The following is a 25294-nucleotide window of genomic DNA, read 5'->3' as shown; positions in this document are numbered from 1 at the left end:
GCTGCCATGTTGGATCACTTTGTTTGAGTTGACGTTATGGTATTTACTCACTATGATTGGCAGTTGCTGTGTCATGTTGCTCAGTATTTGCATAAAATAGACTTCAGGTCTATTTTGGCTCCACCTAGCTGTTGCTGCAAAACACCCACTCTGACTGAAAATGAATGGAAAGTCGTCACTTGCTGACTCTTGTACTTAATGTGACCATATCTTATCAGACATTTCAGGCTTTGGCAATTGAAAACTGACAATCAAGCTCCTTTTAAGATACGCACTGTTTCAAAAACCACCCATGTTGAGAGAAACGGAGAAAGAAGCACCGGTTTTGATTAGAAAACACATAAAAAATACTTTCTGCATAGTTATGTGGACATGGTACTGTTATTGAGTTTAGAGCATAACCATTGTTAAATAAGAAAAATAAAAATTAATTCCATTGATTTAAGTGAGTTTCAAAAATGCTATCATCGCTCAAGCATCCCTCTCTTTTTTCTTTTGTGGGCCTGAAAATGAAGGAACTATGTGGAAAAAAATAAAAAAATAAAAAAAAATTAATTGGCCTTAAATCTTGAGATTGTCAATTTGGTATTGTTATTAAATCCATAATCTGTCCGTCTGCCTGCCTGTCTGTCCACTCACTTTACATCCATTTTTACAGGGGTATGTACCTTGGCTTTTCCCACAGAATGGTGTAATTACAATACATCCAGTCACACAGATGCATCGTGTTATTCTGAGTTCACGCCTCGAGTTGTGACACACAGAAAGTGGAAACATCGATTTAGTTTTTATTTAAACAGAAAATCTGTGTGCATCCACAGAGAACCAAAGCATTTTACTAACAATTACGTTTGAGTGATGACACCGTGAGCCCAAAACAGCGGCGGTTTTGTTAATTATATTCTATGCTCCTTCTTAGGAACTGGGAAATCCGGGGCTGCGTGTCTCCTGTCTCGGGCTCGGTGAGTACATTTAATTAGTATTAGAGGCACACGTCTGATGATTTCATAAGCATTCAAAGAATGCATGCAAACTCTACTCAGCTGTGTCAACCCAACACAGGAGGAGGGGCTTCACTTCACCCCATAGAAAAACTCATGCATCATTCATACAACTGGAAAGATGACAGATGATCAACTTATTTACAAAAGGTCAATGTTTGCCGTGTTAATATTTCATTAATAGTGCCGCAAACATCACATGTTCTGCAATAGCTAATACACGCTTGTTCATCTTTATAGGAGTGACTCATTTAGCCAGACTGTGTGTATGGGTATGTGCATCGGCCATGTGTTCATGCCAGGGGGCTGTGAAAGAAGTGCAAAGGGAAAAAAACAATGATGCAGTGCAGAGCAGCTGAAGAACACCTCATTACAGCATATATACCTTTGCCGCAGGCCAACACTGTGCACAACTCGGATGTCTCTCCACAAATGAACAGAGGACATGCATGTCTGCATCATCACCATAAATTTAAACCTTCCTTGTCGATACAAACCAACAGTTCTACCATGTTTCATTGAAATCTTTGGCTTTTTCAAGTGACCTTGTTAATGGCCCGTTCACACATAGTGCAAAGTTTGGACAGCGTTTGGACGAAAACAGCGAAACAGCAAGAAACAGTTTGAAATTAGCACACGAAACATCGCGTCGACGGGCAGGCGTGCACGAACCCGGTGTTTGTCAAGCAGGAACAGTGCCAGGTGCACCACATGGCACCGCTTATGTGGAAGAAATAAAGACCAGCTGGTACCTGTAGGACCACATCACACCACTTATGTGTAATAATTACGCGATCTCGCACCTTTCAAAATATCTAATCCGCAGTCAGAGACTTTACCACTGAGCTACGGAGCCGTTCTTTGAAAGCTGCGGGAAGCCGCCCCATATCAGGAAGGACACGGAAGTATTACAAAAAAATGAAAATCCAAGCAAGCAATACATATATGATCCATCTGTTCCTCCGGTGATGACCCATGGTCAGGTGCGTCCAGTCAGCCGCGCGCGTATTCTGTGCAACACGCTGTCCACAAGACACACGTGTCTTGTGGACAGCGTGCCACAGCACAGACACTGCATCATGTGGAACAGAGCACATTGTGGGTGACATGACGCCAGATCACCCGCTGCGTGTTCTGATCTGACGGTCTGTTTCAACCTGGGGGGCTGTCAGTGTCCGCTCCATGCACGCGCTTGCTTGCTGCAGCTTGTTGCCACCATGGCGATATATGTTTTTATATATGTCCACGTAAATACAGGAATCAGACACATGCACCTCGCAGTGGACAGTTGTTAGTCCATAACTGTCCAAACACAGTAGGTGTTGTGTGGCGGGAATGTCCAGAATGACTGATCACCACAGCTGCTTCTGTCGGAAGCCACACCTCCTGTGAGTGGAGCGCACACACCCACGTGTCAGTGTGTGTTTGCAAAGTCACACTCGTGGGGAACATAGACACATTTCACAGCAGTACGACAGTGGTCATCTACAATCTGTTGTCGTGCCAAGAGTGCGACTGGCCACACATTTTCTAAGTGCCAAGCGAGCAGTGTTAGATGTTCATGCATGTCACCTGGAATTTGGCCGACACCTGCCGCGTGATGGTGCAATGGGTTCGCACAGCGTACACTCTGTCTTTCAGGCGCTTGTTTGCACAAATAGTTGTAGCAACAGGTGTACAAGGTATTGGCGACAGGGACGACATCACACAGTTTACACACGATTCCTGTGTCATGCGCACTAAGTGTGCACTTCGTCCAAACTTTGCACTATGTGTGAAGGGGCCCTAATAGACAGATGCACAAGTGAATAGGCTGCTCCACTGTAACAGTTCATCCTCATCACAATATTTAAAGCAACAGGGTGACGCAATTTTGCTGGATGATCTGGCTTCAAGTGTTGATACTGGTAAGCATGATCCATGCTAAAGTGTCCCTGAATGCAACCCAAAGAAGAAAAAAAATGTCCTGCCAGGACCAGGGGTTTCTGTGGTCTGTTGCATACATCAAACAAAATAATTTGAATTTATGAATTTAATTTGATTCTATATGTGTACGTGGGCTTATGTCATTCAGTGTGATGACTGTACTTTCAATTTCTACCTATATAAAAACCAAGCTGCACATAATCTCCACACCCAAACTGTCCAGTTGTGCAAAACTAAAAAATTAATGAATTTTAAAAAGTGCAAATTTGCTGATCATCCTGTTTTATTCTAAATTTAAAGTCACAGTGTGTAGGATTTAGGGGTATTTATTAGCAGAAAAGGAATGTAGCATTCAAAAGCATCTTCTTCATGAGTGTATAATTCTCCGACAATGTGTCCTTCACATCTATAGAGCATGGGGGGAGGGGGGGAGTAATTTCCTCATAGGGGCCGCCATGTTGATACAGTAGCCCAAAAGGGACATACTTCCTCTGCCTTGCGCAGTTCACAGCATGGCAGGAGGACTAAAGAAACCACACGGTTGCACCATGTGGTTGTATGATGGGTCATAGAGACCAAGCGGTTAGTGCACTTGCTTCCAAAATCCGAATGTTCCCAGTTCATGTTCACCTGTGCCTAATCTTCATGCAATGTAGAAATGGACCAGTAGAGGGCATCTGCTGAAAAACCTGTGACAAATCAACATGCAGTTCCATGTTGGATTTATTGTTGAGATCCAGAGTGAAAAGGGAGACACCGAAATAATTTATATTTATATTATACGAGGGCTGTCAATAAAGTATAGGTCCTTTTTATTTTTTTCAAAAACTATATGGATTTTATTCATATGTTTTTACGTCAGACATGCATGAACCCTCGTGCGCATGCGTGAGTTTTTCTACGCCTGTCGGTGACGTCATTCGCCTGTGAGCACTCCTTGTGGGAGGAGTCGTCCAGCCCCTCGTCGGAATTCCTTTGTCTGAGAAGTTGCTGAGAGACTGGCGCATTGTTTGATCAAAATTTTTTCTAAACCTGTGAGACACATCGAAGTGGACACGGTTCGAAAAATTAAGCTGGTTTTCAGTGAAAATTTTAACAGCTGATGAGAGATTTTGAGGTGATACTGTCGCTTTAAGGACTTCCCACGGAGCGAGACGTCGCTCAGCGCTCTCAGGCGCCGTCGTCAGCCTGTTCAAGCTGAAAACCTCCACATTTCAGGCTCTATTGATCCAGGACGTCGTGAGAGAACAGAGAAGTTTTAGAAGAAGTCGGTTTCAGCATTTTATCCGGATATTCCACTGTTAAAGGAGATTTTTTTAATGAAGACGTGCGGACGGTCCGCGCGTCGGGACGCAGCCGACGCGGTGCGGCGGCACAGGAAAAAACACCTCCGTGTTGATGACCATTTGTAAAATCCAGACGGCTTTTGATGCCTTTCAGTGGAGTGAGTATATGAGAAATTGTTTAACAGCAGGACATGTTCCAACTTGTCCTTAAGGCTTCCAACAGAGGTGTTTTTCCTGTGGCGGAGCGTCGCGGCGGCTGCGAGCCGACGCGCGGACCCGTCCGCACGTCTTTCATTAAAAAAATCTCCTTTAACAGTGGAATATCCGGATAAAATGCTGAAACCGACTTCTTCTGAAACTTCTCTGTTCTCTCACGACGTCCTGGATCAATAGAGCCTGAAATGTGGAGGTTTTCAGCGTGAAACAGGCTGACGACGGCGGCTGAGAGCGCTGAGCGACGTCTCGCACCGTGGGAAGTCCTTAAAGCGACAGTATCACCTCAAAATCTCTCATCAGCCGTTAAAATTTTCACTGAAAACCAGCTTAATTTTTGAACCGTGTCCACTTCGATGTGTCTCACAGGTTTAGAAAAAATTTTGATCAAACAAAGCGCCAGTCTCTCAGCAACTTCTCAGACAAAGGAATTCCGACGAGGGGCTGGACGACTCCTCCCACAAGGAGTGCTCACAGGCGAATGACGTCACCGACAGGCGTGGAAAAACTCACGCATGCGCACGAGGGTTCAAGCATGTCTGACGTAAAAACATATGAATGAAATCCATATAGTTTTTGAAAAAATAAAAAGGACCTATACTTTATTGACAGACCTCGTATATTTATATTTATGCTCCCCTAACAAGCAAAAACCATGAAGAGAATTAAAACCGTGACATGCAACAGCAAAATGCAATCTGCACCCTCAACACTAGATGACAGTAAATCCTCCGCACTGCAGCTTTAAGTTTGTCTTAATAACAGTAAGGTCTTTTTTGCAGTAATCCAGCAAACAAACACAAAGTCGTATCTGTGCTCGGCCGATTTGAGGAAATAAGAGGTTTCAACTCTTTCTCTCTTGACGTGACCACAGACAAATGGGAGGTTTTTAACTGTCAGACTGACAGTCTGTTGACTTATGTCAAGACTCAGTCCTCCAAAGCGTCTCATGATGCTGTATTTTTTTAAAACCCTCAAGAATTTATTGTATGTACAGTGCAGAGGTGGGACAAAGTCACCATCAAGTCACTCTCAAATCATGAATCAGCAAGTCCCAAGTCAAGTCTCAAGTCATAATGACCACCAATTGTTTGCAAGCTGACTTGAGAATTGACTTGGGACTTGCAGATTGATGACTGTAACAAAATTCAGTGCTTGATACACAAATGTTTTATGATAGCTTCAACAGTTTTTTTTTTTTCCTCTCTCCATTTATGCTCCAACTACTTGGAATTAGTCAACTGACTAAAGAGTCACGAATAGTAGGCGTCAATGCTTTGAAAATGCAAACATGGCACAAGTACCCGCAACGTTTTTGTATTGAAAACAGACCAGTCAGTCTCTGATGGTGATCATGCCTCTACTGGTGGTTGGCTCTCACTGCGGTATTGTATCACTTCCTGTTCCGGAGCACAGCGGTGTTTTTCTGTATCTGTTAGCTGTTTAATCTGCGCAGTTAGATTGATCTAGTTATCTAGATTACGATTTGTTTCCCAGTGTAATCTTTACGTGCCTTAACTAAAGCACTCCTTCTGCTGAATCACCTCTAAATTATTTACACATTATTCACTTTGCGTGTTTTTAGGAATCCGCTAGCTTAGCATAGCTACTAGCTCTTAGCCGATTTAGCATGGCGGCTTCTCCTGTCTCTCCCGCACTTTTCTGCTCTGGGTGTGAAATGTTAGTTATTCCTCGGCCTCCTTTAGCAGTAACGGTACTTGTAATAAGTGTAGCTTATTCGTAGCTTTGGAGGCCAGGCTGGGCGAATTGGAGACTTGGCTCCGCACCGTGGAAAATTCTACAGCTAGCCAGGCCCCTGTAGTCGGTGCGGACCAAGGTAGCTTAGCCGCCGTTAGTTCCCCCGTGGCAGATCCCGAGCAGCCGGGAAAGCAGGCTGACTGGGTGACTGTGAGGAGGAAGCGTAGTTCTAAACAGAAGCCCCGTGTACACCGCCAACCCGTTCACATTTCTAACCGTTTTTCCCCACTCGACGACACACCCGCCGAGGATCAAACTCTGGCTATTGGCGACTCTATTTTGAGAAATGTGAAGTTAGCGACACCAGCAACCATAGTCAATTGTCTTCCGGGGGCCAGAGCAGGCGACATTGAAGGAAATTTGAAACTGCTGGCTAAGGCTAAGCGTAAATTTGGTAAGATTGTAATTCACGTCGGCAGTAATGACACCCGGTTACGCCAATCGGAGGTCACTAAAATTAACATTAAATCGGTGTGTACCTTTGCAAAAACAATGTCGGACTCTGTAGTTTTCTCTGGGCCCCTCCCCAATTGGACCGGGAGTGACATGTTTAGCCGCATGTTCTCCTTGAATTGCTGGCTGTCTGAGTGGTGTCCAAAAAATGAGGTGGGCTTCATAGATAATTGGCAAAGCTTCTGGGGAAAACCTGGTCTTGTTAGGAGAGACGGCATCCATCCCACTTTGGATGGAGCAGCTCTCATTTCTAGAAATCTGGCCAATTTTCTTAAATCCTCCAAACCGTGACTATCCAGGGTTGGGACCAGGAAGCAGAGTTGTAGTCTTACACACCTCTCTGCAGCTTCTCTCCCCCTGCCATCCCCTCATTACCCCATCCCCGTAGAGACGGTGCCTGCTCCCAGACCAACAACAACCAGCAAAAATCTATTTAAGCATAAAAATTCAAAAAGAAAAAATAATATAGCACCTTCAAGTGCACCACAGACTAAAACAGTTAAATGTGATCTATTAAACATTAGATCTCTCTCTTCTAAGTCCCTGTTGGTAAATGATATAATAATTGATCAACATATTGATTTATTCTGCCTAACAGAAACCTGGTTACAACAGGATGAATATGTTAGTTTAAATGAGTCAACACCCCCGAGTCACACTAACTGTCAGAATGCTCGTAGCACGGGCCAAGGAGGAGGATTAGCAGCAATCTTCCATTCCAGCTTATTAATTAATCAAAAACCCAGACAGAGCTTTAATTCATTTGAAAGCTTGTCTCTTAGTCTTGTCCATCCAAATTGGAAGTCCCAAAAACCAGTTTTATTTGTTATTATCTATCGTCCACCTGGTCGTTACTGTGAGTTTCTCTGTGAATTTTCAGACCTTTTGTCTGACTTAGTGCTTAGCTCAGATAAGATAATTATAGTGGGCGATTTTAACATCCACACAGATGCTGAGAATGACAGCCTCAACACTGCATTTAATCTATTATTAGACTCTATTGGCTTTGCTCAAAAAGTAAATGAGTCCACCCACCACTTTAATCATATCTTAGATCTTGTTCTGACTTATGGTATGGAAATAGAAGACTTAACAGTATTCCCTGAAAACTCCCTTCTGTCTGATCATTTCTTAATAACATTTACATTTACTCTGATGGACTACCCAGCAGTGGGGAATAAGTTTCATTACACTAGAAGTCTTTCAGAAAGCGCTGTAACTAGGTTTAAGGATATGATTCCTTCTTTATGTTCTCTAATGCCATATACCAACACAGTGCAGAGTAGCTACCTAAGCTCTGTAAGGGAGATAGAGTATCTCGTCAATAGTTTTACATCCTCATTGAAGACAACTTTGGATGCTGTAGCTCCTCTGAAAAAGAGAGCTTTAAATCAGAAGTGCCTGACTCCGTGGTATAACTCACAAACTCGCAGCTTAAAGCAGATAACCCGTAAGTTGGAGAGGAAATGGCGTCTCACTAATTTAGAAGATCTTCACTTAGCCTGGAAAAAGAGTCTGTTGCTCTATAAAAAAGACCTCCGTAAAGCTAGGACATCTTTCTACTCATCACTAATTGAAGAAAATAAGAACAACCCCAGGTTTCTTTTCAGCACTGTAGCCAGGCTGACAAAGAGTCAGAGCTCTATTGAGCTGAGTATTCCATTAACTTTAACTAGTAATGACTTCATGACTTTCTTTGCTAACAAAATTGTAACTATTAGAGAAAAAATTACTCATAACCATCCCAAAGACATATCGTTATCTTTGGCTGCTTTCAGTGATGCCGGTATTTGGTTAGACTCTTTCTCTCTGATTGTTCTGTCTGAGTTATTTTCATTAGTTACTTCATCCAAACCATCAACATGTTTATTAGACCCCATTCCTACCAGGCTGCTCAAGGAAGCCCTACCATTATTTAATGCTTCGATCTTAAATATGATCAATCTATCTTTGTTAGTTGGCTATGTACCACAGGCTTTTAAGGTGGCAGTAATTAAACCATTACTTAAAAAGCCATCACTTGACCCAGCTATCTTAGCTAATTATAGGCCAATCTCCAACCTTCCTTTTCTCTCAAAAATTCTTGAAAGGGTAGTTGTAAAACAGCTAACTGATCATCTGCAGAGGAATGGTCTATTTGAAGAGTTTCAGTCAGGTTTTAGAATTCATCATAGTACAGAAACAGCATTAGTGAAGGTTACAAATGATCTTCTTATGGCCTCGGACAGTGGACTCATCTCTGTGCTTGTTCTGTTAGACCTCAGTGCTGCTTTGATACTGTTGACCATAAAATTTTATTACAGAGATTAGAGCATGCCATAGGTATTAAAGGCACTGCGCTGCGGTGGTTTGAATCATATTTGTCTAATAGATTACAATTTGTTCATGTAAATGGGGAATCTTCTTCACAGACTAAAGTTAATTATGGAGTTCCACAAGGTTCTGTGCTAGGACCAATTTTATTCACTTTATACATGCTTCCCTTAGGCAGTATTATTAGACGGTATTGCTTAAATTTTCATTGTTACGCAGATGATACCCAGCTTTATCTATCCATGAAGCCAGAGGACACACACCAATTAGCTAAACTGCAGGATTGTCTTACAGACATAAAGACATGGATGACCTCTAATTTCCTGCTTTTAAACTCAGATAAAACTGAAGTTATTGTACTTGGCCCCACAAATCTTAGAAACATGGTGTCTAACCAGATCCTTACTCTGGATGGCATTACCCTGACCTCTAGTAATACTGTGACAAATCTTGGAGTCATTTTTGATCAGGATATGTCATTCAAAGCGCATATTAAACAAATATGTAGGACTGCTTTTTTGCATTTACGCAATATCTCTAAAATCAGAAAGGTCTTGTCTCAGAGTAATGCTGAAAAACTAATTCATGCATTTATTTCCTCTAGGCTGGAATTATTGTAATTCATTATTATCAGGTTGTCCTAAAAGTTCCCTAAAAAGCCTTCAGTTAATTCAAAATGCTGCAGCTAGAGTACTGACGGGGACTAGAAGGAGAGAGCATATCTCACCCATATTGGCCTCTCTTCATTGGCTTCCTGTTAATTCTAGAATAGAATTTAAAATTCTTCTTCTTACTTATAAGGTTTTGAATAATCAGGTCCCATCTTATCTTAGGGACCTCGTAGTACCATATCACCCCAATAGAGCGCTTCGCTCTCAGACTGCAGGCTTACTTGTAGTTCCTAGGGTTTGTAAGAGTAGAATGGGAGGCAGAGCCTTCAGCTTTCAGGCTCCTCTCCTGTGGAACCAGCTCCCAATTCAGATCAGGGAGACAGACACCCTCTCTACTTTTAAGATTAGGCTTAAAACTTTCCTTTTTGCTAAAGCTTATAGTTAGGGGTGGATCAGGTGACCCTGAACCATCCCTTAGTTATGCTGCTATAGACGTAGACTGCTGGGGGGTTCCCATGATGCACTGTTTCTTTCTCTTTTTGCTCTGTATGCACCACTCTGCATTTAATCATTAGTGATCGATCTCTGCTCCCCTCCACAGCATGTCTTTTTCCTGGTTCTCTCCCTCAGCCCCAACCAGTCCCAGCAGAAGACTGCCCCTCCCTGAGCCTGGTTCTGCTGGAGGTTTCTTCCTGTTAAAAGGGAGTTTTTCCTTCCCACTGTAGCCAAGTGCTTGCTCACAGGGGGCCGTTTTGACCGTTGAGGTTTTACATAATTATTGTATGGCCTTGCCTTACAATATAAAGCGCCTTGGGGCAACTGTTTGTTGTGATTTGGCGCTATATAAAAAAATTGATTGATTGATTGATTGAAAACAAACACATGATGCAGAACAGTGAAAGAAAAGAGTCATATGTTTGACATTTATCAGTTGGCAGTGACCCTTTGGTAACCTTTGGACTTTTCCACTACATTTCAACACTAATGTGACTGTGATGGGTTGAAGCAAGTAATTTCACACAAAATGTCAAAGTTACAAATAACACAAGAGTAGCTTTTTTATTATTCTTTTGGGAATCTGCTTTTATGTATATACCTCTGCTTTTTTTGTTTGATCTAACTCTTTGGTGTTGACATTTCCTTTGTCAGGCACATGGGTAACATTTGGAGGTCAGATCTCCGATGAGGTAAGACAAATCCATCTTTCTCCCAACCATTGAGCACTTTACAATACCCTTGTCGCAGCTCATGTGTTAGCAGTTTACATGGCTTAATGTGATGCGAAATGAAGGTAAAACAGAAGAGAAAGGTGATCATTTCAGGATCAGGTCCCAGCTGGGTCTTCCAGGTTGTCATGATAAGCGCCAAATCTCCCCTGTGGTATATTTAAAATCTGCTGAGGTGTCGGTGCCTTTATGGCAGCGTGGAACAATGGGAAACGTTAAATTACAGTCAGATCATCACTGCCTGAAAGCCGCTGGGACTAACTGAGGACAGCCTCCCATTGCCGATTTTGACACCTGATTGTGAACATTTTTTATGCAAACAAAATTGTACACCCAATTGCGGCCTGAAATACCGTGTAATCAGTGGTAAAAGTCCTATTGTAGAACCTTGTGAGAAATCAGGAAGGTATTAAACATGTTAAATAAATTTGTGGTGTTGGGATAAATCGTAATCGAAAAAGAGAATAATCAGATTTAAGTGGGGCAGATGGGGGTGCTCCTGTGTAAAGGTAAGTGGAGATGGACAATCAGGTACAATATGCAGTAATCAGAACCTACCATTCTCTGAGCAGAAGCCTTCAACAGAGGACATTTTTTTAATGACTGGTTAGTACTTGGATGGGAGACCTCTTCGGAAGACCAGGGGCTGTGTGTGCTTCTCTGGGTAACATTGGAGTTGAGCCAGGAAAAACCTGTAAAACTAAAAAACAAATCCCAGTGCAGATCTTTGCTGGATCCGCTGTGGCGACCGTGAACAATCAGGAACAAAAAGAACAACAACAGTGGAGAAAAATGCTGAAGTTGCATTCTGTGCATGCACCGCTGATGTAATGTAATCATGTGGGTTTATTCAGCAATAATTGGTTACCCTTGTATGTAAGAGGAAATCAAATAGGCCTGTAGGCCATATGAATTTTAGTGACTATTTTTTGTTATTTAAATGAGGCCCAATTACCTCACTTTTGAAAACGGGACAAAAATCAGAGCCAAAAATCATCAATGGGAAACAGCCCTAACACTAACTTACAAAAGTGTCACTGACCGAACAGTTTCCCCAGGCTTCACTGCGCATGCGTCATTTTGGAGCTTCACCAGCGATTTACCAATTATCACCTTTATCATCTTTCATTATGAAATAATGCTGAATTTATGTGAAAATGATTGCTGAACAAAAGCTTCAGATATCTGTTGCTGAGACAGATGATGCCGGTGTCAGTACTCATGGTAGCTTGACACAGGAGACAGTAGGAGACCCATGCAGACTCACAGACATGGTACATTGAAATGTATAAAAGGCTTTATCTGATAACCAGGCATTGGATTCGGTACACAGGTAGTCAGACATACAGGCAGAGGTATCAGACATGGTACGGCCTGGGTCGTGGTCCAAAAATGAGCAGAGTACAAACGGTGTCACGGAGTATAACAGGCAAAAACAAAGGCAGAGTCAAAAACAGCCTGAGTTCAGGGTAACGGCGAGGCGGAGGTTGGAGTACACAGGCAAGGTCAAAAAGCACTAGAGAGCAAGCTGGAAAAATACAAGAGGCAAGAGAGTGAACAAAGTCAACAAATGAGCTGTGGAACTGTGAGGGCTTAAATAAGGGGAGTAATCAGAGCATGATGTGAAGCAGGTGCGTGGAAGGTTCTGGAAAGAGGTGTGGTTTTGTGAATCAAAGAAGAGGGGAAAAAAGGCAAGAGAGTGTGTGAGTGAAAAACAAAGCAGTGCAAAGCAAGAGAAGTAAGTGACAGGAAAAACTAACTAAACGTGAGCACAACAAAAGGGGCGAAACTAAGAAATAATCAATCAATCAATTTTTTTTTTTATATAGCGCCAAATCACAACAAACAGTTGCCCCAAGGCGCTTTATATTGTAAGGCAAGGCCATACAATAATTATGTAAACCCCAACGGTCAAAACGACCCCCTGTGAGCAAGCACTTGGCTACAGTGGGAAGGAAAAACTCCCTTTTAACAGGAAGAAACCTCCAGCAGAACCAGGCTCAGGGAGGGGCAGTCTTCTGCTGGGACTGGTTGGGGCTGAGGGAGAGAACCAGGAAAAAGACATGCTGTGGAGGGGAGCAGAGATCGATCACTAATGATTAAATGCAGAGTGGTGCATATAGAGCAAAAAGAGAAAGAAACAGTGCATCATGGGAACTCCCCAGCAGTCTACGTCTATAGCAGCATAACTAAGGGATGGTTCAGGGTCTGTGACTAGTCTAAAAAGGGGCAAAACAATAAACCTCATAATAAACCAAATTAGGACATAACTGATTCTGGCTGAGACATAAAAGTGAATACAACAAATGACGATGGCAAAACAAACTATTGGTTAAACAGAAAATAAGAAAAACCGGTGACTACAGAATAATGCAATAAATAAAACAAGATAACTGATAAACAGAAAATGCAATAAATGACAAATGGAATATAATCTGATAAGCAACACTGAAGATAAATAATAACCAAAAACCTGTGACTAAAGCATAATACAACAAATGTGATAAACAGAACTAAAGGCTAAAGTAACTTAAGGGACCAAGAGTGAAAGAATATAATAACCAACTACAAAATAAATGATAAACAATAATGAACCAGTGACCAAAGCATGACACAAAGAAAAGCAATAAACAGAACCAAACTGAGATTTACATGACAAAGTATAAACTTAAGAAAAGTAAAACCAGAAAATCATAGAGGAGATTAAGCCATAAACTCAGACCCAGACCCCAAGCCAGGGCCAAACCTGACAGACTGAAGTGCAGTTTTAAGCAGAAACGAGGCGATAATCGGGTGAATCGCTGCTGACGCTCTGAAATGACACATCCACAGTGAAGGCAGGGGAGGGCCAATTTTTTTTTGGGGGGGGGCATTTGGTCGGCATTTATTTATTAACACTGGCTTTTCTCAACTCTAAATAAATTACAGTGGCAATAACTAGGTCAAAGTACAAGCCCAATTCCAATGAAGTTGGGATGTTGTGTAAAATGTAAATAAAAACAGAATATAATGATTTGCAAAACCTCTTCAACCTATATTCAATTGAATACACCACAAAGACAAGATATTTAATGTTCAAGCTGATACACATTTTGTTTTTGTGCAAATATTTGCTCATTTTGAAATGGATGCCTGCAACACATTTCAAAAAATTTGGGATGGGGCAACAAAAGACTGGGAAAGTTGATGAATGCTCAAAGAACACCTATTTGGAAACAGGTGAGTGTCATGATTTGGTATAAAAGGAGCATCCCCAAAAGGGTCAGCCATTCACAAGCAAAGATGGGGCAAGGATCACCACTTTGTGAACAACTGCGTTAAAAAAGTTTAACAGTTTAAGAACAATGTTTCTCAACGTTCAGCTGCAAGGAATTTATGGATTCCATCATCTACAGTCGATAATATAATCAGAAGATTCAGAGAATATGGAGAACTTTCTATACGTAAGCAGCAAGGCCGAAAACAAGTACTGAATGGCCGTGACCTTCGATCCCTCAGGCGGCACTGCATTAAAAACTGACATCATTGTGTAAAGGATCTTACCACGTGGGCTCAGGAACACGTCAGAAAACCATTGTCAGTTAACACAGTTGTCACGTTGTCGCTACATCTAAAAGTGCAAGTTAAAACTCTACCATGCAAAGCAAACGCCATACATCGACAACATCCATAAACGCCGCCGCCTTCTCTGGGCCTCAGCTCATTTGAAATGGACAGACACAATGTGGAAAAGTGTGCTGTGGTCTGATGAGTCCACATTTCAAATTGTTTTTGGAAATCATGGACGTCGTGTCCTCCGGACAAAAGTGGAAAGTTCAAAGCGAGCATCTGTGATGGTATGGGGTGTGTTAGTGCCCATGGCATGATCAACTTACACATCTGTGATGGCACCATCAATGCTGAAAGGTACATCCAGGTTTTGGAGCAACACATGCTGCCATCCAAGCAACATCTTTTTCAGGGACGCCCCTACTTATTTCAGCAAGACAATGCCAAGCCACATTCTGCACGTGTTACAACAGCGTGGCTTTGTAGTAAAAGAGTCCAGGTACTACACTGGCCTGCCTGCAGTCCAGACCTGTTGCCCATTGAAAATGTGTGGTACATTATGAAGCACAAAATACGACAATGGAGACCCCGGACTGTGGAACAACCTAAGTCGTACATCAAGCAAGAATGGGAAAGAATTCCACCTACAAAGCTTCAACAATTAGTGTCCTCAGTTCCCAAATGCTTATTGAGTGTTGTTAGAAGGAAAGGTGATGTAACACAATGGTAAACATACCACTGTCACAGCTTTTTTGAAACGTGTTACAGGCATCCACTTCAAAATGAGCAAATATTTGCACAAAAACAATCAAGTTTATCAGTTTGAACATTAAATATCTTGTCTTTGTGGTGTATTCAATTGAATATAGGTTGAAGAGGATTTGCAAATCATTGTATTCTGTTTTTATTTACATTTTACACAACGTCCCAACTTCATTGGAATTGGGGTTGTATGCTGGGAACTTCGTAGAGCAATAAAAAACTTCAATCGCCAAGGAGCACTACACTTTCCTGGTGATGTGAAACTGCTTTTGTTCTTCTGGGACATTCCTGGTCTATCCTCTTTGACATACAATGTGAATAATTTGCTGCAGCACATTACACGGCTCTGAGGTCTTGTCTCTGTCAGGTGGCTGAACAGCTGATGACTATCGCCTACGAGAATGGGGTGAACCTGTTTGACACAGCCGAGGTCTACTCTGGGGGCAAGTGAGTGATTTGTTGTCAACCTCACCTGCACGCCGCTGTTCTGTCACCTTGCTTTCCTACAGGAGACCAAATGTTAACGTTCATGGGAGAAGGACTAACCTTCCAGGGAGGAAATAGTCTCTCAAGTGATTTACATAATCCTATTAGTTACTGGAGGCTCCATATAATGTTCACAGTTCACTTTAACTATATAAAAGAATAAATAAGTACATACTAATACAGGGGTGGCCAGGTTCGGTCCTCGAGAGCCACATTCCTGATGCTCTTAGTTGTCTCCCTGCTCCAACACATGAAAGACTCGTTAGCAGACTTTTAATGAGCCTTTCATTGGATTCAGGTGTGTTGGAGCAGGGAGACAACTAAGAGTGTCAGGAATGTGGCTCTTGAGGACTGAACTTGGCCACCCCTGTACTAATAGATAGTGTGCAGGTGATGCCACTTATCACAGGCGCCGGACTGTGGCTGCCCACTGCTCCTAGTGGTTGGATTGTGTCTAATTATACCAACATGGTGTTTCATTTCTGTGCATATGATCGCATGAGCCATCAAAAGGTCTCTAGCGTACATTTTTATTGTTTTCCCCCTGATAAAGAGCGGAGCGAAAAGTGAGTTTTCTCTGTCGTGTCTTTATGCAGATTTTCTGGATTATGCTTTTTCTGGATTCATTTGTCCCTCTCACCAACCTCCAAAACAAAGATAAGGTGTATAATTTCCTCCATGAATTGAGGGTCATTTGAGTGACTTTGTAGTTTTTTGATTCTGTGTTGTGAAGTTGGTCATGTTTGCAGACTTTTCTGCCAAACATCATGATCAAAATGTAATCAGTGTGTGCACTGCACAAACTTTTAAAAAAATGACGGGAGGAGTGAAACTGTAAAAGTAAGAAATCACAGCCTTTTGCAGTGTCCAATGTAGCAGGTGCACATCAGGCTGCGGGTCCTGGTTCTGAGCATGGTTTGAAAAAAAATAAACAGTTTTTAATAAAGGAAATACTTTCCTTGAATCAGTGAGTGTCAAGTGCTGAATTTTAATTTCATACCTCTGTTACTGGGCATGTCCAAACTGCTCTGTCCAGTATGTGTGAGGAGTTTTTAATGGAAATGTATTGCGGTCGGACAGGATGTTTTGTCCGATGTGAGCGAAAATCTGTTCTACAAAATCTGTTACATACTCGTACAGTGCTTATTACATGGGAAACCTTACAAAAGCATTAGGGCATTTGCTTTTGGCCAGTGAGTGTGACTACCTGGTTTATACGATAATAGTTTAGGCGAGTTTTACTACTCTGGCTTTTATTACCAAGCTGTCATCAGTAACCCAACTGATGACCACATTCTGTACCCATCCAGCCGCGAAGAAGCTGTAGGCATCCAAACTTTATATGCCTTCACGGCTTCTCCTGTGTAGTGTGATGGAGTGTTGATATCTGGCTTCCGCTCAAAATCGATATGACTGATGATCTTCTCGAGGGAAATATTGTCAGGATTCACGTTGATTCGCTGTATTTTCTACAAATACCTCTTCTGATGTTCAGGATCGAGGATCTTGGCTGTCCACTGACGGTCCAGCATCGGCCATGCTATGTGTACACAGAGCCGTTCAGTATGGCTGCGGACACAAAACCATGTGTTGCTTGTGACGTCATTGCACACTGTCTATAGTATATGGATGTAAGTTTAATTTTTTTAAGGTACTGCTGAGTTTAAGGAATGCAGTGCAACGGGGTTTTATCTTACAATCTTTCTAATCATGTTCATGCTACAGATCTTTGTCCGATATGGGTCATGCTTGCATGCAATTCATATTTCACCATTCTTGTCTTTCTTTGTCTTTAAAGAGCAGAAATAATCCTGGGAAGCATCATTAAGAAAAAGTGCTGGAGGTAAAGCAAACAACTCTGCTGTGGTGTTTATGTGTTTGCTTGAATGCATTCATCAGATGGAAGGTGCAGAAGGTACCAGTCTTGTATAAAGTACCTCAAAGTGATGCTTGATTGAAATTACAAGTATCTTAGCATAAAATTTAAAGTTTGATTTGATAATATTACTTGAGTAAAAGTCTTAAAGTATCTGGCATTTACTGTACTTAAGTATCAAAAGTAAATTTCTCATATAAAATGTACTTTAAGTAAAATTATTGAATAAAAGTAAAATCCAAAACGAGTGGAGAGTGAAACGGCAACATGAAAAGAAAGCCAGTGTGGTGTCTGGAAAAACCAGGAGGGGGCCTCAACCCCTATAAAAGGCTGGATCCACCTCTGGTGGAGCAGTTAGTGTTGGTGACAGGATGAGTGAGCAACAGGTGGATGGATGCATAGCTGTAAATAAAGATACCGTTCTTTTTCTGGAAGACCCACACACACTTTTCTGTTAAACACAACACGCTCCTGTGGAACAGAACAGTCATTTATAGCTACACAGTTGTGCCAAATTTGAGGAAAAGTAAAAAAAAAAAAACTTTTCAAGCATCACCACCACCAACCACTGCAAAGCATCCAAACACAGCACTCTTTGTGCTCTCAAATCCAAAACGTGACATCGCTTTTATGCACTGCTTCTCCGCAGTGCCTCTCCGTGAAAATTTCAAATGAAATTAAATGAAATAGACACACTGGCCAGTTTTTTTGGTACTGAGGTTTTCCTCTTAAGTGTGTGTTAACTCAGATATGTGCGCTGGACTCCAGCAGGAGCCGATCCATGTGTATGTGTGCGAGTTACCGTGTGCGCATTTGGAGTCCAAAGCGCAGATGGTAGTCACCCTCCACAGTCTTCTCTTCCTCAGCAGGGTGCAGATTCAACCAGTCATCATTTATTTTTTTGTCTTTTAAACAAGTTTTATGTCAAACACAACACTTGATGCTGCAGGGGTGAAAGGCGCTGCACTCCGGCTGAAGAGGACTGTATCTGCTGCACTCCGGCTTACGTTCACCTCTGCAAACAGGCATTGCCCAATCAAATTTCTTCTACTTTTATACTGTACTCGTAACAAGTAACAAAGATGGTTAAGAGAAATGTATCAGAGTAAAAGTGAAATTCGCCAAAAATGCAAATAACAAAGTAAAGTAAAGATATGTCAAAATCCTACTTAAGTACAGTAACAAAGTATTTCTACTTGGTTACATTACAACATTGGAAGGTACAGTTTATTTATCTTAACCCAGAGATTGCAACACTCCTCAAATTATGAGGTGCATTCAAAAAGTGTCCAACCTTTGGCCACAAAAAATACAATTTCTCACCTCGAGTTCTGAAATCCAAATCCCTTTGAAAGTACTCTCCTTAGGGCTGCACACACTTCTCCCAGTGGTTCCGCCATTGTTGGAAGCATTTCTGGAAGGCTTCGTTTGGAATGGTATCCAGCTGAGATGTTGTGTTCGACATGACATCTTGTTGCAACTCAAATAGAGTCCCTTTTAATGGAGAACAGCCAAAAATCAGAGGGAGCCTTGTTGGGAGAATAGGGAGCCTGATACATTAGTGTCGTGTTTGGTCAGGAAAGCCTGAATCAGCTGAGCAGAACAAGAGGATACATTGTCATGATGGAGCTGCCAACTTTTTGCCACCGACAGATCCAGTTGTTTGCAATGCACAGCATCATGAAGGCAATGTAGGACCTCTTGATAATACTCTTTAACATTTTGGCCTTCTGGTGCATACTCATGATGCACCACCCCACAGGAGTCAAAGAAAATGGTCAACATGTCTTTGATGTTGCTGAGCAGCTGCCATGCTTTCTTTGGCCTCTCTGATGTTGAATGTTTCCATTGCGATGACTGAAATTTGGTTTCCATGTTGAACCCATAAACCTATGTGCCATCACCAGTGATGACGGTATTGAGGGAGTCAGGGTCTCTGTTTGGACATTCCAGCATTTCCCGCAAGTCTTCCATACGCAGTTGCTTCTGCTCCACCGTTAGCAGCTTCAGCACAAAGTTTGCTGACACTCTCCGCAGGCCCAAATCCTATGTCAAAACAGAATGTACCAAATTTCTGCTTATCCCCACCTCCTCTGCAAGTTCTCGGATGGTGACACAAAGCTCATCCATGGCCAACATCCATATTCTGTCCATCACTTGGTCATTTGGGCTTGTGGATGTCCTACCGGAACGTACTTCATGCGCCACTTACTCCAAGTACTTCACACTCTCATTTTAGAAGTGGTTATACCACTCTTTTATTTGGGTAATGCTCATGGCATCATCGCCAAAAGCCTACTGAATCTTGTGAATGGTTTCCACTTGGGTATCACTAAGCTTTTGGTAAAATTTGATCCAATACCTTTGTTCAAGTCATTTCATCATGTTACAGCAAATGAGAATCTGATGGGTGCACAATACATGTTATTCACCCATATACAGTAATACTCTCAATAATTTGGCTCCCCAGCTGACAGTACCTTTGACCTGCTTGTTTAATATAAAAATCTGTCCTTGTATAGATGAAATGCTGAATAAGGACTTTCGGGAAAAATAAGTCCTATATAGGCCCTGAGACCCATTGGTGTCAGTGATTATCCTATGACACCCTGACGGGGCAAAAACAATGCAGATGAAGTCTCCTGTCCACAGACACAGACAGGTAGCATGACCAGGAATCAAACCTACATATATAGGTAACTCAACTCCTATCCACTGATGCAGATGTAGAAAACTTTATTCATCCCAGAAGGGCAATTAAGTTTATGCAGTTGCTGCAAAATGTTGCAGTTACCCATACACATTCAAAATAAAGGAAACAGTATGGTATATGAAGAAAGTACAGCTGATACACACGCAGAGCTACTTGCTTGACAATTTTTAGTATAGTTGTAGTCATAAGCTTTATATATACACCTTGAGGCCCATGGGTGCTGTGTTTGTAGCATAAAGTGTATATGAATTTATGACTCACCGTGAATGGGATACCAGTCCCTCACAGGTTACTTCCACAGCCAAGGACAATACCCATTTACAGCTGGGTGAGCTGAGAAAATGCAGATGAAGTCTCTTGTCCATAGACACAGTCAGGTAATGAGACTGGGAACTGAACCAAGGTCAATATATTGGTGGCCCAAATCCTTATCCTACTGAGCTACCTGCTCTACAATGTCTAGTGTGGTAGTAGTAGTAATAGTAGTAGTAGCCATACCAATAGTAGTAGTAGTAGTAGTAGTAGTATGTTTTATGTAGGCCCTGAGGCCCACTGGTTCCCATATTTATCCTTGGTTTCTGTTGCATGAAGTATAAGAGTCTACAACTCACCATGGATGGGACATAGTCCATCTCAGGGTACTTCCAAGCCAAGGACATTATCCATTTACAGCTGGGTGAGCTGAGACAATACAGATGAAGTGTGTTGTCCAAAGACACATACAGGTATCTTGAGTAGGAACTGAATCCAACCCAACATACTGGTAGCCCAACTCCTTAATGCAACAACTTTGAGCATAGGTTAAATTGTGTCACCTTTCATGCAGTTGAAAACAGCTGGGTGATGACAGATCAGATGGTAGAATTTATTTGGGGGTCAAACTGTCCTCAAAGAAAAATGCTAAACCCCAGTAAACTGTCTCCAGCCTGTGGCCCCTCTGACTACATATGAACATAGGAAAAACTTGTAGAGAAAAAAGAAGCTCCATAGTTGAGTACGAAGATAGCAGACTATATGAGTTGGTCTTGGCCATTGTTTCCATGGGAATGCAAGCTAATTATTCTGTGTATATAAAGATAAGAATGCGTATGGGTACAAATGAAGTGTGCGAGTTGCATGCAAGAGTTTTGTAGTGATTTATGCACTGGAAGTTGAGAAAGAGTAGACTTTTGTGTCTCTGTAGAGTGATTTAGTAGATGGACTGTATTTTGCATCTCACAGATTTACTTTTTTTAATCAACAGCTTTAATGTTGTGTTGGCTTTTAATAAAGAGTGTACTCCCTGTGCAATACATGTACTATATAAATAATCTCATCTTCAGATCTCTCATAAAGCCCATGAAATTAGCCCATTATCTAGAAATGTAGTTGCTTCAGGCAGTGGAAAGTTGAGGCAGGTACTAGTAGATGTGAGGCTTTAAAAAGCTACCGTGAATATTGAAGGATTTCAGAAAAACTGCAGTTTACCAGACCGTTGTGACAGACTTTGTAGTATGTAGCACCCTTGTCAACAACTCATCAGCTCAGCCTTCTGTGTGCTCTCGCGTCAGCTGTGGCACCTTTTAAATAATTGATCATCCCGGCAAGCTGGATTTTATAGCAAGGGAGTGATCTTGTTAAAGTTCAGAGAGAAGAGGTCCCTCTGTGATTCTTCATACCAGATAGTCTTCAAACATGTTTCAAATATGAATATAGCCAATCTGCCAAAATCACACTGTGCATGGTCTCAAAGGACCTTAAAGGTCACTTCAGTCTTCAGAAATGTTCAGAAAGGTTCTATACGGTTAGTTTAAAGCCATTGTACGAGTATGTTCCTTTGACGTGTCTCTCTTTGTTCTTCAGGAGATCCAGTCTGGTGATCACTACAAAGCTCTACTGGGGAGGAAAGTAAGTTTGTACCCATGTATGCATGTGTGTTGTCCTCTACAGATGTTTCTGCATCAACCTGCACAGTATGACATTTTGTAAAACTTTGAGCAACAACATGGGGATGCTGACCTAAAAAGAAAAAAAAAGAAGCTCAACATCATTTTGTTCATGTTTAGTATTACTTTTGGCCCAACATATTATTCTGACTTGCTTAAAAATTTTGTTAAATGTAGCATTCACTGTGGACCCTTGGCTTATCTGATTGATTGACTGATTGATTGATCGTCAACAGATTAATTGATTGTAGCTCATTGGCTTATTTGGTTGGTCGGTTCATCTGGTCATTCATGAATTTTTATTTATGGCTCAAAACAAACACTTCCCACAGATTCAAATTTACCTTATCCATAAAACTTTATGGCTCACTTTAAAAGATACACCTTGTCCCGATTACTGATTAAATGCAAGCGTGATTATGGGTAGTGCTTCTTTGCAGCCTATGTTGATTTTGACAAAATACTTGGTTTAGGGACTCAAGATGAGGAGTATTACCGGTATGGTGAAGGAATATCAAGTGACATTTTGGGCATGTGGCACATTTTTCTATGCATGATCCAATACCATAGGTTAAAGTGTGAGTTGGTAGTTACAGGAACCCTCCGGTGTAGCAGTGCAGAGCAGGGATACCAGCTCAAGGGGGCCGCAGGGGAACAGTGGCAGACCCCCTGTTGGGGGTTCAGGGGCAACACACCTTGAAGCTGAAGCAATTTTTCCATTTCAAGGTGCTTTTGAAGACATTTCATTGATATCAATTTTGTAAAAATGCAAGAAAACGTACCAGTGGTTTCTATCTATTAGATGCCATAAACTGTGAGCTACACTTTTTCATGCAACTGTACCACTGCATCAATAGCTCAGTGTTTTATTGAGAAAATATCACCATATCAATATTAGCCATTCCAAGAATGTACAACAGCATCCATAGTTCATTTCAAATGTTCACTGTTTTTGTTGAGCCATTCACTTCACCATATCAGTGAATATATAAATGTTCAACATCCATTGTTTATTTCATTAGTTCAATGTTTTGATTCGCTTGAAAATCTCTTCACTATATCACTATAAGTCATGAATATATGATAGCTATATACAAATGTACATGATGTATAGTAAAAACTTGACACATTTGGATTTAAATCTTTCTTTTTTTGATAGATTGTACTGCAGTGGAATCTGATGATCTTTTCCTTGGCTTCTCTGACTTGGCTTTCTCTTTCTTTTGGTGTTTATGCAGTGCCTTTTTGGAAAATTTCTTGGCCACCCTGTTTGCATGAGCTTTTGTTTCAGGAGCACTGGCCAACAGTAGTATATATGCCCTATCATTCCTTACTAAGAATTGTAACTTATGAAAATTACTCACCAGGTAGTTTGTAATTCTGTTTTCTCAATCTCTTCTTCTCAGCGTGCTTGCTTCCCTGACAATGTTGTTTCAGTAACAGCCAACCTTTGCCACCATAGTTTATCACCTTTCCATCACACAGACTACAAAGGGCTTTCCCCGGATCTTTGTGTTTTAAAATGAAATCTGAAAGCGGGCATCCGTCGACTTGTTTTTCCAGCCACGACCAATTCCACGAATTCTTTATCCCCGCATCCAAAGCTGTCACCATCCCGCTGTCTCTCTTATGGAGGATGACATCTTACAATGTGAATACTCGCGTGCTCGCCCGAGCGAGCAACACGTTATTATATCAAAACAAAACAAAAGCACAAACTGTATTTTAAGCTATTAAACATATAATACCTAAAAATGCGACAACGTTTAGCACGTTTTCTAGCAAAAACGCGGCGAGGGAGCTAACATTTGTTTTCTCATTTTATCGTGCACAGTCTCGCGGTATTTTACTCCCGAGTGATCTCAAATGTCAACGGAAGCAACCGACACCGACCAAAACATACGAAAGCTTGTCGAAACGAGCAATACGCATTCTGATCATCTTTTCACCCACCAAAACAAATGTTTTATCATCTTGGCTAAACAAAATAGAGGAATTCCGCAAATAGCGGTCGTCTGGGATCCCTGGCAGAGGGGAAAATGACACACCTCAAAGTAACTCCCATATTGATTAGTACCTGCGAGCACCGATGAACTTCTTTGTTGTTGTGTTGTTTTGTGGACAGGATGTGTGATCAGCTGACCTATAATAGATAAAGAAAGATCTACAGCAGTTAATTCAACTAAGTTTTAGTTTATTTGGAGTTGTTCTATATATTTAAGTCAATAATGCCTATAATCTTATATTACTTGCTGCAGAAGCCAAAAGAAATGAGTTTTAATCATAATATTATAGAGTGCTATAGATTATTAACTAGTAGATGTCAGGGTGGGGATGGACTCCTGTGGTGACCCCTAATGGAGTAGCAAGGAGAAAAAGATGATATGCTGCATTCATGACCTATCGTAAAGTCATAAATTACATCTGCATCTCGGAAAAAAACAATCAGGTTGATGACTTTGTGTCAAATTAATGATTACTTAAAGTCCCTTTGCGTGCCAGTGCACAAAGAAAATTTTGAAATGTTCAAAACATCTGGCACACATTAATTTCATGAACTAATATACAAATAATGAATGTTTATGAGTTTAATGGTACGAATATTTCATGAGGTGAAAGCTGGAACATACCATTCAACGAGGCGAAGCTGAGTTGAATGTATGTTCCAGCTTTCACCGAATTAAATATTCGTACCATTGAAAGAATGTAAAACATTCATTATTTGTTTTATATAACGGCTAAATTAGATCATTGTCATTTGATATTTTATTAATTTATAAACAGAAAAGGTGTTATGTGTCGACGCGGGTTGAGGAGCGGACCTGCGTCGGACAGAACCCAGCGCTAAAAATAACCAGAAAGCGGTTCCAAAACAAAACAATTTATTTCTTTACCCTCTTTAGTGCATAACAATGTGTACAACTAAACAGTGTCTTTCTGGTGGAGTGACTGTTGGCACGCTCTCCAGCGCCCGTAAGGATCAAAGCCCGGTGCTCCTGGACCCACTACCACCAGACAAACACCCCCCAGGTGGACACGACAAACTGACTCTCTGTGAAGCAAAGAAGAGGTGAGGTAAGTCAGCAGTTACAACAATATCTTTCAAAAGACACACGCTATCAGCAACACATTCAGGTCTATATCTTTTTTAACTTTATGCAAATGAGCAGCTTCTCACAACAGGTGGAGGATCACT

General features: G+C 41.4%; 1 protein-coding gene across 2 annotated transcripts in view; it reads left to right on the top strand.

Annotated features, from left to right (window-relative positions):
• kcnab1b (potassium voltage-gated channel, shaker-related subfamily, beta member 1 b) overlaps positions 1-25294 on the top strand; it is a 154366-nt gene that overhangs the window by 52445 nt on the left and 76627 nt on the right. For both annotated transcript variants that reach the window (XM_034183008.1, XM_034183007.1), the window contains exons 2-6: positions 920-962; positions 10711-10748; positions 15466-15545; positions 17383-17427; positions 22016-22060. In XM_034183008.1, the coding sequence (XP_034038899.1) occupies positions 920-962; positions 10711-10748; positions 15466-15545; positions 17383-17427; positions 22016-22060 (251 nt within the window). The remainder of the gene's footprint in view (positions 1-919; positions 963-10710; positions 10749-15465; positions 15546-17382; positions 17428-22015; positions 22061-25294) is intronic.

Source organism: Thalassophryne amazonica, chromosome 12 (genome assembly GCF_902500255.1).
Source record: "Thalassophryne amazonica chromosome 12, fThaAma1.1, whole genome shotgun sequence".
Lineage (NCBI taxonomy): Eukaryota > Metazoa > Chordata > Actinopteri > Batrachoidiformes > Batrachoididae > Thalassophryne > Thalassophryne amazonica.
This window is presented reverse-complemented; position numbering and strand designations above follow the sequence as displayed.